Genomic DNA, 17098 nt, shown 5'->3' with positions numbered 1-17098 from the left:
GAGAGGGAGGGGCATCTACTGAAAGAGATGTAGGGTTGCTAACCTTGAGTGGGGAAGCATAGGGAAAGGTCTTGAACGTCTCTTGGACAAGCAGCAGTGAATGGAGACCAAAAGGAAATCTGAGGCGAGGGGGCTTGGGTTCTTTATGGGCATCTTGTGCCTGACTCTCTTTTCTTCCACCAGATCCACAGACCAGCATGGCTGCCACTGCCGCTGTCAGCCCCAGCGACTACCTGCAGCCCGCTGCCTCCACCACCCAGGTGAGTGGGCAGGGGCTCTGAGGGTGGGGGGCCACATCCGTCTGGAAGGACTCACTGACGCTGCCATTAAACCACAACTGAAAACACTACACTGGCTCACTACAAATACCCGAGGGTAGGAGGCAGGGGAAGGTTCAGTCATCACTGTTTCTGAACTAAGAAACCATGGCCACTTAACCAGAGGTGCCACAGTTGGGTCAGGCGGAAAAGCAGGCTTAGACTCAAGGTCCTTCTGCCGGACCCCAGTGATCATATGAGGAAAATAGAGACTGTGTCCCCCACCCCAGAGGCTCTTTGCTTGTAGCCTCCATAGAGTCACTCTCCCCAGTAGATGAAGTCATGTCCCACGCACTAGAAAAGACTTCACCAAAGGGTTTATTCCTCCCGTTTCTCGTTCCCTCCCTCCCTTCTTTAATCCTTCCTCAGTTGAGGAATTGGGATCCCTAATCCCTGTGGCCAACAGGAACCACCTAAGAGCAGAGGGTGGTTCCTTCCCCTGTAGAAACTGGCCAGTGGGGAGTAACTGGCCAGCTCACGCTGTTCGTTCACTGTGTCACCGAGTGCTTCTGGGCAGCTCCTTCCTGAAAAGACGTTTCCCAGCCTTTCTCCCTTACTTACTCAATGGAGAAAGCAGCAGGGAAGGGGAGACAGAACCACTGCAGGAAGTGGACGCTGGCACCCTGCCTGCCACACAGGCGGGGAGGAGTCTGCCAAGAGGAGAGGATAAAAACCGGAATCCGGCTCTTGTGTCTTACTCCTTTTCTCCACTTGGTGTTTTTGCAGGACTCCCAGCCATCTCCCTTGGCCCTGCTTGCTGCGACATGTAGCAAAATTGGCCCTCCAGCTGTTGAAGCTGCTGTGACGCCTCCTGCTCCTCCCCAGCCCACACCACGGAAACTCGTCCCTATCAAACCTGCCCCTCTCCCTCTCAGTCCCGGCAAGAATAGCTTTGGAATCCTGTCCTCCAAAGGAAACATACTTCAGATTCAGGGGTCACAACTGAGCACATCCTATCCTGGGGGGCAGCTGGTGTTCGCTATCCAGAATCCCACCGTGATCAACAAAGGGACCCGGTCAAATGCCAACGTGCAGTACCAGGCAGTCCCTCAGATTCAGGCGAGCAGTTCCCAGACCATCCAAGTACAGCCCAGTCTCACCAACCAGATCCAGATCATCCCTGGTACCAACCAAGCCATCATCACCCCCTCACCGTCCAGTCACAAGCCTGTCCCCATCAAGCCAGCTCCTGTCCAGAAGTCGAGTACGACCACCCCCCCAGTGCAGAGCGGGGCCAATGTGGTGAAGCTGACAGGTGGAGGCGGCAACGTGACCCTTACTCTGCCTGTCAACAACCTTGTGAACACCAGCGACACCGCTGCCCCCACTCAGCTCCTCACAGAGAGCCCCCCCACCCCGCTGTCCAAGACTAATAAGAAAGCCAGGAAGAAGAGCCTTGCTGCCTCCCAGCCCTCTGTGGCCGTGGCTGAGCAGGTGGAGACGGTGCTGATTGAGACCACGGCAGACAACATCATCCAGGCAGGAAACAACCTGCTCATCGTTCAGAGCCCCGGCGGGGGCCAGCCGGCTGTGGTCCAGCAGGTCCAGGTGGTGCCCCCCAAGGCCGAGCAGCAGCAGGTGGTGCAGATCCCCCAGCAGGCCCTGAGGGTGGTGCAGGCGGCATCTGCCACCCTCCCCACCGTCCCCCAGAAGCCTTCCCAGAACTTTCAGATCCAGGCAGCTGAGCCGACGTCTACTCAGGTACCACGCACACCCTCTGCACATGCTTTCCTGTACTTAGCACTACCTGGCTAGCGACCCATCCCTCTCAGCTTGCTTTCCAAAATGATGCGGACTCATCTCCTGATCTGATCTGAATGTTGGGAGTCTGTATCGTTTGGGGTGGGCAGTGAGTGGCTACTTCCACCTGACAGACGGGCTCTCCGTAGTTCAGAGGGCCAAGTACAGCTTATCTGTAGAAATCAGATGAAACATATCTATATACCTACATTTTGGCCCACTTTTTCTTTATGGGAGTCTTGTAGGGGAGATGTAGGGGGCAAATACCTACTTTTTAATGTTGTTTTTTTTTAATTATAGAATTATATATTCAGAACAGTAGCAAGAATGAAACAATTCCGGTCAGAACCATAGAATTTGATACAAAGTAAGACAATTAATGAGAAAAATGACAAGAAAACCCAGGAAGCAGGTGCCTGCCTTGACATAGGAACACTTAGGCTAGATTCATCTGGGATGTTGAGCTACTTGGCTCTCTGACGCAGGTTTCATTCTCTGCGTATGCCTATTAAATGCCAGAGATTATGCCCATGCTTCAGATGGAGCACCTGGCACTCAGAGAAGTTATAAAGTATCCAAATCTCATGGTACATAGATGACAAGAGCCAGGGTTCAACTCAAATTTCAAACCCCACACTTTTCCGTTTTCCACCTGGACTCATGTCTTGTGTGTGGCAGGTGCTTCAATGAAAATTCAGGACAAGGATTTCTTTTTTAATATTAAAAAAACCCTCTTTCTATTAAGGAATTTATAATCTAGTTTTCTATAGAGAACCGAGGCATCACAGTGAGTGACAGTAGGAAGTTCGGCAATCTGCTGGGTGGAGAAGTGCCCTTGAGTTTGAGCTGTGGACGTGTAAGTCATGAGGGCCTGCCCTGGAATGCCTCCTCCCTGCTAGCATATTATGTATTGCCAAGTGATTTTCTCTAAATTGTTTCATTTACTTATTACAGTATCTGTGAGATTCCATTATCACACCTACCTTCAAAGGTAAAGAACTGGGTGAAGATACCTGCGCAGGTGCACACATCCTCAGCAGTGCCTCCTCTCCGTTCCCTGAGGTTCCGTATCTTGAGATTGATGGAGGCAGGTCTTTCTAAGGAAATAATCATACATATGCAGAAAGATTCAGCTTTCTTAATAACAACATATTTTTCCATTATCTGGAGGTGCTATCTATTATACAGCTGATACTGTTAACTATATATCTAGGCTCTTTCCAAACTTAGAGCTAAATAAATTCCTAAAGTGGGTTAAAGGAAATGCATATTTTCAAAAAATGTATTCTGTATCAGAGATTGTCAATCCATGGGCCTCAGGTCAAAGCTAGCCCTGCCATCTGTTTTTGTAAATAAAGTATAATTGGAACACAGACATGACCACTTGTGCTGCATTTGCACTATAAGACAAAAGACCTCGTGGTCTGCAAAGCTGAAAAATATTTAACATCTGCCCTTTACAGAAAAAGTTTGCTGCTACCTGCTCTATGTTATGAACAAAAAATGTTCTAGTAACAGAAAACTTCAGATGCACAGAAAATAGCAAGGATTTGCAAAAGGGACACATACCAAAAAACTGGAAGTGAAATTTGTGTGTTTATTAGGAGATGACATGAAGTTTGTTTGCTTCCCTTTAACTGAGAAACGCAGTCACAAGTAACAGGGGGTCAAAAATAACCCCACTCACGATCACAGCAGGATTTTTTTTTTTTTTACAAAGAATTTCTTCCCCTGAATCATTGGAGCATAAGTTGTCACCATGATCCCCTCTCCCTTCCAAATGCTTTATAGAAAGTGTGTAATTCATCCACACAAGGGCATTCTGCATAACGAGGCAACCATCAAACCTAGGAAACCAGCAATGAAACACACTAATGTCTCATTCAGAGACCCTGTTCAAGTCTCACTACTTGCCCCAATAATTCCTTTGTGGCAAAAGGTTCTCCAGTATCATACATCACGCTGAGCTGTCACGTCTCCCTAGTCTCTTTCGCTGTGGAACAGTGCCTCAGTCTTTATTTGACTTTTTTGAAGGCTACAGTCCATATATTTTGTAGAATGTTCCTCAGTGTAGGTTTGTGTGATGTTTCCTCATGACTGTATGCCAAACAAATGTATACACATGATTTGTATTCATTTTTTGTTATCAGTATATATTGAGTACTACAATTTTTTTTTTTTTTTTTTGGTTGGAGAAAGATGGCTGACACTTTATGCTTTATTGCTGTGGAGGGAGGTGCTCAGGAGCTCTTGGTGGGGCGAGCAGTACTACAATTTTAACACAGTTTTTTCCTTTCTCAAAATGTGTACATTTTTTGGGCACCCTCTGTATTTATAGAAAGATAGTACAGTGCACTTCTCACCTGGCTTCCCCCATTATTAAACACTTTAATTACTAGGGTATATTTGTCAAAACTAAGAAACTGACATTGGTATATTAGTGTTAACTAAAGTCCAGACTTGATTTGGATGTTACCAGTTTTTCCATGAATATCCTTTCTGTTTCAGGAATCAGTCCAGATGCCACATTACACATGGAGGGCATGTCTCCCTAGGCCCCTCTGGTCTGATAGCTTCTCAGTCTTTGTTTTCCATGATCTGGACAGTCTTGAGGCACGTTGGTCAGGTATCCTATCGAGTGTCCCCATCTGCGGTTAGGGGTTTTTGGAAAGAATAGCACAGAGGCAAAATGCCCCTCTCATTACATTATACAAGGGGTACATGGTGTCCACACGACACCCCTGAGACTAAACTTTATCACTTGGTTAACGTGGTGTTTGCCAGGTTTCTTCATTGTAAGTTGCTGCTTTTTCCTTTCTCTGTTCTTTGGAAACTAGTTGCTAAATCTCCCACCTTCTTGGGTGGGAGTAGGGGCTGAGAGTTAAGCTGTACATCCTGGAAGGGAAGTACCTGCATAATATTATTTGGAATTCTTCTGTAAGGCAGATTTGTCTCCTCTCCATGTATTTCTCTATTCAATCATTTATATCAGTATGGACTCATATATTTATTTTATACTAAAGGTTATAATTTAATACTGTGTTTATTTTGTTGCTCACGTTGTTCCAGCTTTGGCCATTTGGAGCTCTTTCAGTTTGGCTCCTGTATCCCTAAGGACATACACTCAGACTCTTTTTTTAAAAAATAAGCTTTATTGAGATATTCACGTATCATAAAATTTGCCCTTTTAAAGTGTACAACTCAGGGGTTTTTAGTATATTCACAGAGTTGTGCAGCCATCACCACTATGTAATTTTAGAACATTTTCATCACCACAAAAAGAAACCTTGAATTTACCAGTCACTCCCTGTTTCCCCCTCTCCCCAGCCCCTGGTACCCACTAATCCATTTTCTATTTCTATGGATTTGTATATTCTGGACATTTCATGTATGTAAATGGAATCATACAATAAGTATCTCTTGTGTCTGGCTTCTTTCACTTAGTAAGATGTTTTTGAGGTTCATCCATGTTGTAGCATGTGTCAGTGCTTCATTCCTTGTATTTTTCATGTGTCAGTGCTTCATTCATTGGGGCTTGTATTTTTCCAGCCCCAGCCCTGAGATCAACCACTTCTCCTCGGAGTCCGGGGTTCATCTTATTGTAGGATGTGAGAGCAGATTCGTAATTGTCATTCTCTTCTCCTCCATTTTTTTATTTATGTCTATATGGACTTACAGATTCCTATTTTATTCTGTGGGCTAAAATCCATTTGTATTATTTTTTTTGATGTTCAAATTGTCCCATAATTGGCCAGTGGGAGCCCTTTAAGGTTGGCTCTTGTGTCCTTTTCACATGTCACCACCATTCTTTAAACACTTCCTTACTTTCTGGTACAACAGTTATTCCACGCTCTTTTTTGCCCCCAATCCTGGATTCAGCTATTCTTCCAAGGAGACCTGGTTCCTTTAAGTAGAACATGGGACTGGAAGCTAAAACCTGGGTGCTGGGTGAGCTCCTTATTCCTGTAGTGTTGTTGCTCACAGCCCTTCTTAGTCGACAGAGCTAAGAAGTATCTACAAATATACATATATATGTATACGTATGTACTATCTAGATAAAGATATATGCATGCACATACGTATATGCACACATTTATATTTATCTATGTATCTATTGATATGAAAACCCGAGTTTCTACTAATACCTCTAATTCCCATAGGGTTCCTTCTAGTTTTTCCCCTTTCCATATTTATAACTCCCTTCTCTGACAGTGAGAATCCTCACTTCCCTTATCCATAATATATTTCCTGTCTGAGTCCATCCCGTGTACATAACCGGTCTCCCACAGCTGTCTCAGCTTTCCCATGTGGACATCTCAGCCTGCTGGGGCTCTAACACCCAGACCAGGCTGCTACTGCCACTCCCCCTCAAATGCCCTCCTCGTCCCATCAAGCTCTAACATGCATATTTTTAAGCCTTTTGATACATATTCCCAAATTTCCCTCTAGCAAATCTAGACCGCTTCACATTCTGAGTCATACTGTATGAGTGAGTGCCTATTTTCCCAATGTCTCACCAGCAAGCAATAAGCATTGCCAATCTGAATTGGAAAAAAACTGTTCCTCATTAATTGTGCCTCCTACGAGCTGTTTTCATTTGTTTGATGGTCATTCACAGTGCATCTTTTGTGAGGTCACCATTTAGTTGCCTTCTAATTCTCCAGTTCTAAGAACTGGCAATTCTGTTTTTCCATAAATTCTGTTTAATTTCCATAAATTAAATATTTGGTTTCAAACCAGCAGTCACTATTTGCCAGCTTAGCAGCCCTATGGGTGTCAGCTGTGTACGGAAGTAGGGTCTGGCTAGTTGGAGAAGACTTGGGCGAACAGAAGCACTCCCAGTTCTCAGTGCGATCAGGGAGAGGACACTGCCCGGAAAGCGGCCTGGAGTGGAGTGCGGTCTGTCCTGGGGCACTGACTTCTCTCTGGCTCCTCCCAGGTCTACATCCGGACGCCTAACGGTGAGGTGCAGACAGTCCTTGTCCAGGACAGCGCCCCAGCAACAGCTGCGACCACCGCTACCACCACTTGTAGCAGCCCTGCGTCCCGTGCTCCCCATCTGAGCGGAACCAGCAAAAAACACTCTGCCGCAATTCTCCGGAAAGAGCGGCCTCTGCCAAAGATCGCCCCTGCTGGGAGCATCATCAGCCTGAACGCAGCCCAGCTGGCTGCGGCGGCCCAGGCCATGCAGACCATTAACATCAACGGGGTCCAGGTCCAGGGCGTGCCCGTCACCATCACCAACACTGGAGGTGAGGAAAGGCCCCGGGGCTGGAAGTGGGCAGTGCTCCTGTTCCCTTGCACGCGGAACTGGGGCCCCGCCCCGGGCTTCCCAATAGCAACAGTGAGGATACTCCCCGACGCTCACCTCGTCCCTTCCAGCTTAAAAGCATGTCCACTTGGTCCTTACAGCAGCCCTGTGAGATAGGTTAAGATGCATGCTGGCTCCACCTGACAGCTGAAGACCTTGAATGTGGTGGAGAAAATAAGATCCACTCAGGAAAACTCTCCAACTAACACAAACACAACTTAGTTTTGTCCAGATCAAAGACAGATGTTCAAGAGAGGACCCAGGTTAAGAAATTTGAAGGCTTCTAGAAAGGAAGAAAGCCTTGAGTTAAGGTGGGAAGGAGTGGCTTGTGCTGCACTTCTGTTGTGAGGAACTATTTGGTAATTACAGTGTGAAAGCTGCCTTGCAAATCATCAAAGGGACATTGTAGCTACCTAATAAGAATGATTCCTTGCCTTCTTGAGCTGGGTGAAGGGCTCTTTTCAGGGTGGTGGCACCTTAACACCAGCAATAGGTCAGCGACACGCCCCTGCTTTGACTGGCTTTCTGCAAGTCCTAGAACACTAGAACTGCTGCCTTACTCTCATTAACAAAAATCCCCGGACACTTTCCTGAGAGCAGAGTTGGTATCTCACAAAGGCCTAACGCTGGAGGAGATTCTGGAAGAAACACTCCAAGAGAAGACCTTTCCCAACTGAAATATGTGGGCAGTGTCTGGAAGTGGATTCGGCCTGGGGGGTATAGTGCTCAGGGCATTGACTCTGAAGTTGACCACTGGGTTCAGATCCCAGTTGTCCCACTTTCTAGCTGTGTGACCTTGATATGTTATTGAGCCTCAGTTTCTTCAACTGTGAAAGGGGGATGATGTACCTACTTCGTAGGATTATGAAAGTTAAATGAGTTAATACATTTAAGGTGTCTAAAACAGTATCTGGTATATAACAGGCTCTTAAAAATATTGGCTGCTGTGATTATCCTCCTATTGTGCAGAAGGGAAGAAGGGTGTCAGGCTTCCTCTTCTGCCCCTTCAGGCTTGCTCACCCGGAACCTTGCCCTCCTTCTCCCGTAGGGCAGCAGCAGCTGACAGTGCAGAATGTTTCTGGGAACAACCTGACCATAAGTGGGCTGAGCCCCACCCAGATCCAGCTGCAGATGGAGCAGGCCCTGTCTGGAGAGGCCCAGCCTGGCGAGAAGCGGCGCCGCATGGCTTGCACATGTCCCAACTGCAAGGACGGGGACAAGAGGTAATAGGAGGGGAGGAGCCAGACTGCCAGCCTGGCATGTGCCCTATTCCCCAGGCCTCTCCCTGGGACACGGACCTAGAGGGTACCAGGTAGCAGCTCCATACCACCTGGCCCCCTCCCCTCTTTTGTGCTCTCTGACGGACTCATCCTCTCCATCCTATCCTGCCCCCATCTTCTACCTCCTCCCTTACTCCTCTTCCCTTTCCCTCTACCCCACCCTCCACCCTCAGGTCTGGAGAGCAGGGCAAGAAGAAGCATGTGTGCCATATCCCCGACTGTGGCAAGACTTTCCGGAAGACGTCCTTGCTGCGGGCCCACGTGCGCCTGCACACCGGCGAGCGGCCCTTTGTCTGCAACTGGTTCTTCTGTGGGAAGAGGTTCACGCGGAGTGACGAACTCCAGCGGCATGCCCGTACTCACACAGGTCTGCTTCCCCTCTGCAGTGGTATATACCTGCCCACACGGGGCTCCTCACCCCCCACCCCTCCCCTGGCACGCCTGCACCCACAGGGGTCTGCTCCTGGCCTTGCACCCCCCCTACTCCATGGCCCTCAGTGACATCAGGATTCCTGGCCCTGCCAAGGAACTGCCACACTGAGCGAGAGCTACAGACTGCCTGTAGCTCAGGGTTCTCAGGGTTCCAGGACTGCCCAGGAAATACTTCCAAACCATTCTATCCAGTGTTTCCCCAAGTGATGTATGTCCTTTGCATTATGTAGCCTTGCTGACTTCTGCCATAGCTGCATAGGTACTTATTTAACAAGCACTGACGTAGTGTGCCAGGCACTGGACTGCACACTTTGCAGACTGACTGATTTAATCCTCACAATGATTCTATGGGAGGGAAATTGGATTATGCCCGTTTTACTGAGGCCAGGTCATGCAGCTAGTAACGGGTGGAGCTGGGTTCAGACGCAGGCCTTCTGACTCCCACTTCCACACTCTTACTACCCCACACTGCCTTTCCTGCAATTACTTACTGATTTTCCTGACACTGTTTTACTATTTTTACTCATTTATGTCCAATCACTATTATTTTTTGACATCACAATGTTGATATCAAAGTTACATGTTTTAATGCACTGGCAAATAAATACAAAACTATAAAAGTGAAAAATGTTCATCCATCTACCACCTAAAATTGTCTTGGGTATCGCCAGTGGTCCACACACAGCATGTGCTTTGAGAACGGCTGCTATAGTGAATGCTCCCAGTGAGCTGACCCATGTCCTGGAATGGGGGTTGGGGACACGGGACCCAAAGCTCCAGTTCCTGGCCAGTGTGGCGGTGTGGGTCATGCCCACCCCTCAGAATAAATACTCTGAAGAATAAACACTCCGAACAGCAGCTGACCTAGCCCAGTCAGTGTGGTTTGGACTAAGTAAGTGCTGGGGGCTGGCAGGGCAGAGTGGAGTGGGGTTTTCCTGCCCGGGGGAAGACGTTGAGCCAGAGGGAGTCAGAGGGACGAAGATCAGAAGAAAGCAGGTGACAGCTTACAAGGGACGAGTCCTGGGTACAGGGGCACAAGTACAGCGTTTCAGGCAAGGGATGAATGGGAACAAGTAGACTGGAGAGTGATGTCAAATGGGGGGTGGGGGCAAATGAGAACCGACCAGAGGGTTCAGATTAGTAGACCACAGGGAGCAAATATGTGAGCAGGATGTGGGCCAAGTGTGGTGACAAGCTGACATCAGCTTTACAGGGTACCCCTCATATCTCACATGTGCTCCTCCTTTTTCGGGGCTGGGACAGTGTCTGCACATGGGCTCTGTGAGTGATGGGCATCTCCTCTTCCCAGGGGACAAACGCTTCGAGTGTGCCCAGTGTCAGAAGCGCTTCATGAGGAGTGACCATCTCACCAAGCATTACAAGACCCACCTGGTCACGAAGAACCTGTAAGGCCAACTGAGGCAGGAAGCCCTGAAGATGCAATCCCCCGTCTGTGTCCTGCCTGGGCCCCTGGTGGAAAAGAGGCCCATGACTGTACTGGGTCCTCCCCCCAACCCCTCCCTCCAGTTCTGCGACTGTCTCCACAGAACGGGGCTCTGCTGCCCCATACTCGCCTCCTTCTGAAGCCTGTTGGCTCTGCCCTGGCGCTTCCCTCTCACCAGACCGTGGACACTGGCCATGCCCAATGAGACGTTCTAAACCAGGACGAGTGGGAACCCTTATTTCCAAAGGAAAAACATAAATTTCACTCCGTCGAGGAGCACAGTGAGCCCCCTTCACCCCCCAACACTGCCGGAGTCGCATCATCGTGCCATGCCCCTCTCTCCTGCACCTCCCTGGCCCCCCAGCCACATCGGACGCCCCAGGCCCTGCACCCAGGGCACCACTGGCATCCACCTCCAGAGAGGCTCAAGAGGCCGCCTCTACTCCACAGGCCAACTCTACTCCAGCACATTCCAACTTTCTATTTAAAAAGTAAAGCTACCCACAGACTCCCTGATCCCCCTTTTTCTAAGGAGAACGTTGCCTTATACTCTACTTCAGATGATGAACACTGTGTATTGTGTGTGCTTTAAAAGTTTTATTTAATTGCTCCCTTCTTCCTGTCCTTGTTACTCACCCTCACATGCCTGCTTTCAGTTTAGGGTTTTGGGGGGCAATGATGAGCATCTTAATTTTTTTCTCACTCTAGCAATTCTCTTTTTTAAATGACACAGCATTTCAACTCGAATCTGGATTCAGATAAAAACGTCACAGCCCGAACTGCTCTCCTTTCCTCTCATCTCACCCACCCCTACCTGCCCAAGCTCTACTATGTACAGTGTATATTGTATAATAGACAATTGTGTCTACTACATGTTTAAAAACATATTGCTTGTTATTTTTGAGGCTTTTAAATTAAACAAAATCCAACTTTATTTTTAGTTGTAACTGCTTGAGGTATGTTTTATGAATTAAGTGATGGATTTGTTATCCTTTATTAACGATGTACTTTGTTGCTCAGCACTGGGCTGATAAAAATTTTTCTCTTGCTAATAAATTTAGTTGCCTGAGGCAAAATCTGCAGCTTGGCAGTACAGCTTCCTTTGTCTTTCACCTCAGAGAGCTCAGAGAGGAGACTCAGGAGGGAACCTGGGTCTCCCAGAGCGCTCCACACTGGGATGAAGGTAGCACTTTGCTCTCCTGACCCGAAAAGGGCTGCGGCCACACAGACCTTGTGGCATTGGCAGAAGCACCCTGAGCACTGGGTGGGACCTCCAGGGGGGCTGGACCTAGTGTAGGTGTTCCGCTTTGTTCTCTTCTATAAGCCAGTTTTGCCCAGATCAAAGCAGGCACACTCTGTGCAGATTCAAGTCACAGCAATACCTTCCTTACCAGCACGCTACTTCGTCCACTCAACTCTCTCACTCCCAGACAAAGGCTTTGGTCTCAGAGCCTGCTAAGAAGCGTGTGAGAGAGAGCCAAAGAGGCCAGTCACTTCCAGAGGGCTAAAGAGTCTGGAGAAAACAATTCCCTAAGGCCAGGATCCCTTCCCAGGGTGGAGGACCATGCCGGAGCCCACCTCTGTCCAAGAGAGGACCAGGACCACAGATTCTGCTTTTCTTCTATCCCCTCACCCCAGCACCAAGCATGAGGACAGAATGGAGAGACCTGGTGGCAAATTAGCTCTCATCTGCTGTAACCCACCCCTTAATTACCTTCGAGTTGCAAGGGGTGGGGACTGCTGGTGTGATGCAGCCCAAGCTCACCCCAGGCTAGGGGTCTCCCCAGGACACCGGGCTGAAAACCTGGGGGCAGGCCATCCCCAGAAGCTCGAGAGTGGGGCCATGCTGCCCAAGTTCCCTCCTCTGACCCTTCCCTTTTTAGGGTCATCTGCATCACAGCCACCCCTCCCTACCCCTTCCTCTCAACACAGCAGCTCTTTGATCCCAGATCCTAGGATTTTAAACCGGAAAGAAAAGGGGGCTGGGGAAGGTTCCCTCCGTCCTGAAGGCAAATCCAGGCAAAGTACCTTTTTTTAAAAAAAAAAAAAATCAAACCAGCAAATAAAACCCAGGCTTCCTTCAAGCTACTCAGTCCACTTTCTCAATCACCTTTTGAGGGCCCTATGAGGCCCCCCACTTGAGTTTGATGATGGGAGGGACCTGTAGCATCTCAGGGCCCTGCATCCATACTGACTGATATACGTGATGGTTAAGTCCAGGGAATCTAACGCCGGGTGAGACACTGTCTCAGGACAGAGACCTGGTCATGGTCTTGGGGGCTGGGATGAAGCTACTAAAGTAACTATAGTAATCTCAGGACAGGTGGCAGCTGCGTTTCCTCAGAAGGGGTCTTCAGAGAGTAGCAGAGGCAGGAAATGAGCCTGGGGAGATGGAATAAACAGCAGGGGTGTGGGTGAAAAGAAAGCAAACCATGGTGGGAAATGGCAGAGAATAGGGGCTGGAGAGGAGAGTCAAACATCTGCTCATGGGGATACTGGTCGAGAGGAAATGAGAAATGGCCACAGGGCAGGCCAAAAGCAAGGAGCAACCAGGATTTCTCAATGAAACTAAGAAGCCGCCAGGTCATATCCTTTGGTCCGACCTGGGAACCTGCCTTCAGGCCTCCTCCCTCTACCTGTGGCCCACACTCTACTGACCAAGGCAGCCAGTGCCAGGCCTGAGACTGATGCCCTACGACCTCACTCAGCCTGGGAAAACTTAACATCCCTCTAGCCAACAAAGACTCGGCCTGGCTCCCACCAGATGCCAACCTCCCACCAAAGCCCCACTCACCGTGCCTAGCTCCCAGGTACCGAGAGGCTTAACAAAACAGTTTATGCATAAACATGACAGATTAGCATTTCCTGGTTGGCACTTGGAGAAGGAGCCAGATAAAGTGACGCGGTCTATCCCATGAAGGAGCTTCTAAAGGGGAACACATACGAAAACTACTGGACATATTTGAGAAGTGACCTGTGAGCACATGCAAGGATGGTGTGAGTCAGCCACATAACACAGGCAGGACACTTGGGTGAGAGTCAGCCTTTCTGTGTCCCACCACAAGTCTCTGAGGACCATACTCGGGGCATCTTGTAGCAGAGTACCAAGTACCCCCCCCCCCCCCGTGTGTCCTGAGTTCACCACAAGGCTGGGCCCAAGAATCCCTGAGCTTAGGGCCCCCAATATACACACCCTCAAGTGTGCCACCAGCCTCCTGCAAAGCTGGGCACTGTATTTCACCAGCATCATTTCCATCTTCCTGGGCCTCTCTCCTCCCTTACTGTCCTTAGCCCTCGCTGGCTCTCTTTCCTTCTCAGATATTCTCATCCTCCCTAGGGCTTCAAGTGCCACTTTGGTGGCTCATGACACCTAAACCGGTCTCATCAACCTAGACTTCTTCCCTAATCTCCAGACTTGATTTTCCAACCCAACAGATGTGGGTGTCTGATAAACCCTCACACTCAACAGGTCTGATTTCTCCCCCGCACCTCCTCCTCCGACATGCGCCACTTCAATGAATAGCACCATCCATGTCGCCTAAAGTCATACTGGTGAGTAATTCCCTCCTCTCCACCCCGCCCCCCATACTCAGGCACCAGGCTCCCACTTCTGCTTCGACAACACTGCAGCCTCTTGACCTCCCTCACCCACCATCCACTTGCTCACTGGAGCCAGGTCACAAAACACAACCACTAAGCTATAATTAAAATTCATAATTCAAACAGACTAAAAGATGATTTCAGAACATAAATGCAAAAGCATCAGAAGAAAGCAGGCAAGGCATAGTCCCCAAACCCATATGTAGCCTTTCTGTTTCATGCGGAGAAAACAGTGTGCCTCTGTACAATGAAATATTGCTATACATATATATTTTCTTCCCCCTTAGCCACCGGGCCGGTCCCAATATATTTTCTATTCAAGACTCTCTTGAGAAAAGATTAATAAATTTACAAAGTTGGGGGGGAGGAGGGTGGCAAAGTATTTAATAAAAAGCAGTAACAATAAAAAATTCATTTCTCCCACGCAGGCAAAACCCTTGCTGGCGTTGCAGCAATAGAAGCACAGCCAGAGGGTGTGTTCCCCCCTCCTTTTTGCACGGCAGGGTTGCTTTGTGATCCAGACACCAAATCCCACTAGGCAGAAAAGCACAACACAAGCCTATTTGTTATCTCAAGACAAAGGGGAAAATATAAAAAGGCAACCAGTTGCGAGCTTCCTCACTCATTGCCAAGGGTGGGAGAGGCTGTTAGTATCTAGTACTTTTTCTCCCTACCTGGTCTTTAATTTAAAAAATAGGAATTAAATACTTTGGTTCGACAACAGCACGGGATAAGAAAGAATCGTTGTCTAAAAGCCTGGCCTGCACCACCTGCCCGATCTGTAGGCACGCCGAGCCCCTGCCTGCCTGTGTGTGCAGCCCCGTGTTCTCACCACCCACTCGAGCAGGATCACACTGCTCCAAGTTTCCTCAACGCACACAGCCTTTACTCATGTTGTTCCCTCTTCCTGGCATACCCGTTCCATCGTCCATCTGGCACACACTTACTCATTACTCAAATCAAATGTCTGCTCCCTTTACGAAGACTTTCCTGACTGTTGGACCCCTGGAAACCATTTCTTTCTTTTTGCTCCTTTCCTCACAGAAGTACCTGTACCTGTTCAGCTTACAGATCTGATTCCCCCTACAGACTACAAGCCCCTGTGGGCAGGAACCATGTTATCTTCATCTTAGTATGTTCAGACCTAGCTAGTACCTGGTCCAAAGGAAGTCTTTAACAAACGTCTCCTGAATGAATACATATCTATACAGTTGACCCTTGAACAGCATGGCTTTGAACGGCACAGGTCTATTTACACATGGATTTTTTTTTCAATAAATACTGTTGATTTTCCTATGATTTTTTCAATAACACTCTCTTTTCTCTAGCTTTATTGTAAGAATACAGTATATAATACATATAACATACAAAATAGGTGTTAATCGACTATTTATGTTATTGGTAAGGCTTCCAGTCGATAGTTAAGTTTTTAGAGAGTCAAAAGCTATATGTGGATTTTCAACTGTGTGGGATGGGGTGGGGTGGGGTTGGGGTGGGGTGGGTGGTCAGTGGCCCTAACCCCTGTGTTGTTCAAGGGTCAATTGTACTGAGCTCTTGGCTTTGAAGACTAGGATTTAAATAATCCTAGTCTTGGTGCCGTAGAATCCCAGATCCAGGATAGCATAACCCAGGAATGCTAAGAGTATGGACCCATGAACAAAACGGTCTGAGTTGAAGGGCACTAGTTACTGCTTATATGTGTTCAAGTGCAGGTGCTTGGGAGGAGGGGAGGACAGCAATGTTCATATGTGGAAAGACAACCTCAACAAGAAAGAAAGTCCAGTCAACTCTCTCTCAATCATGTTGAGAGAGGAAAAATGATGTAGCAAAAAAAAAATTCCAACCAGTGGAGAATCCATAGATCAACATCATTAAGCCTTGAGATACGTATTATTTCTTTGCAGCAAATTTGTCTTCCAGATTCTATTTGACTCAAGCTACATGCACATGATAAAGAATGATAGGTACCTATGTAGGAACTTATGAAGCTTGGCTGTAATGCAGACATCTGGGTAAGACAGGAAGTTCCCTTACCTGGCACATCCTGATGATGGTGGAAACCAGGACTACAGAGAGGCCTTGACCCAAGGCTGCCCTAGCCAGGTCAAAACTGGATGGGCACCAGCAGGTTTCCCATTTCTCAGCCCTGCGTCCACAGCCTGGAAGTGGCTTTGCACAGCCACCTGCTCTCCTGTGCCCTCAGCTATAGGTGGCATTGGCCTAGGAGCCAGACTCCAACTACCTAGGACAGGCAAAATGTGAAAAGAGGGAAACTTGGCAAAGATGGGGGAGGCCCAGGAGAGGTCGGGCAGCGCCAACCTTTCCATCTACCTGAACACTGCCTAGTGTGAACTCCATCGCACCATGAAAGGGGATGCCATGAGCAAAGGCAGCAGCAGGCTCTGACCCAGCGTTAAAGAAATTGGGGGGGGGGCGGGGGGCGGAGGGTTCAGAGTTGGACGGGAAAGATGGCTCTGGCCTGGGATGGCTTGATCACCAAATTTCCCTCTTCCCCTTTCCCATTCATCTGTCTTCCTTCTCACCCTACAGTCTTTCTGCCCCCCCCCCCCGTATCCCCCCACCCCAGCAAAACATACACACTACCCAGCACCTATCTGGGGCGATCACAAGTCACTTCATCCTCCCACTCTCAAGCCCCATTTCTTCCCTCAACCAGATGGCCCCTTTCTCTGTGTCTCCCCATTACCGTGCTTCAGGGTCTGACCCCTAATTCCATTTTTCCATTTGTCATTTCCCAGGCCACCAGCCTCCCCCCGGGGGTTACTTCCTGCACTAGGCTCGCCTTCAGGCACCTACTAGGGGCCAGTCACTTAATACTGACCACTGCCCTGAAGCTCCTAGCGGCTCATCGCCCGCCCCCGGCTCGGGCCACAGGAGTCCCTACATCTTTAACAAACCTCCACGTGCGTGTTAACGGCGGTGACAGCATTTCCTTGTCTCCCTGCTACCGCCC

General features: G+C 48.6%; 1 protein-coding gene and 1 long non-coding RNA gene across 4 annotated transcripts in view; one reads left to right on the top strand and one right to left on the bottom strand.

Annotated features, from left to right (window-relative positions):
* SP2 (Sp2 transcription factor) overlaps window positions 1-11606 on the top strand; it is a gene marked incomplete at its 5' end in the record, with an annotated part of 25303 nt that extends 13697 nt beyond the window's left edge. For 2 of the 3 annotated variants that reach the window (XM_081027121.1, XM_081027122.1), the window contains 6 exons: window positions 184-260; window positions 1044-2018; window positions 6997-7309; window positions 8417-8591; window positions 8822-9015; window positions 10390-11606. In XM_081027121.1, the coding sequence (XP_080883247.1) occupies window positions 184-260; window positions 1044-2018; window positions 6997-7309; window positions 8417-8591; window positions 8822-9015; window positions 10390-10490 (1835 nt within the window). In that variant the 3' untranslated portion in view covers window positions 10491-11606. The remainder of the gene's footprint in view (window positions 1-183; window positions 261-1043; window positions 2019-6996; window positions 7310-8416; window positions 8592-8821; window positions 9016-10389) is intronic. The other variant, XM_081027123.1, reaches the window with a different exon arrangement.
* LOC308488017 overlaps window positions 1-17098 on the bottom strand; it is a 22531-nt gene extending 5433 nt beyond the window's left edge. Inside the window, exons 1-3 of the long non-coding RNA XR_013991826.1 lie at window positions 17043-17098; window positions 16159-16366; window positions 3041-3154 (exon numbers count right to left, since the gene is read on the bottom strand). This is a non-coding gene — a long non-coding RNA (uncharacterized lncRNA). The remainder of the gene's footprint in view (window positions 1-3040; window positions 3155-16158; window positions 16367-17042) is intronic.

Source organism: Rhinolophus hipposideros (assembly GCF_964194185.1).
Source record: "Rhinolophus hipposideros genome assembly, chromosome: 20".
NCBI lineage: Eukaryota > Metazoa > Chordata > Mammalia > Chiroptera > Rhinolophidae > Rhinolophus > Rhinolophus hipposideros.
Note: the sequence above shows the minus strand (reverse complement) of the source record. Positions and strands in the feature narration are given on the sequence as shown.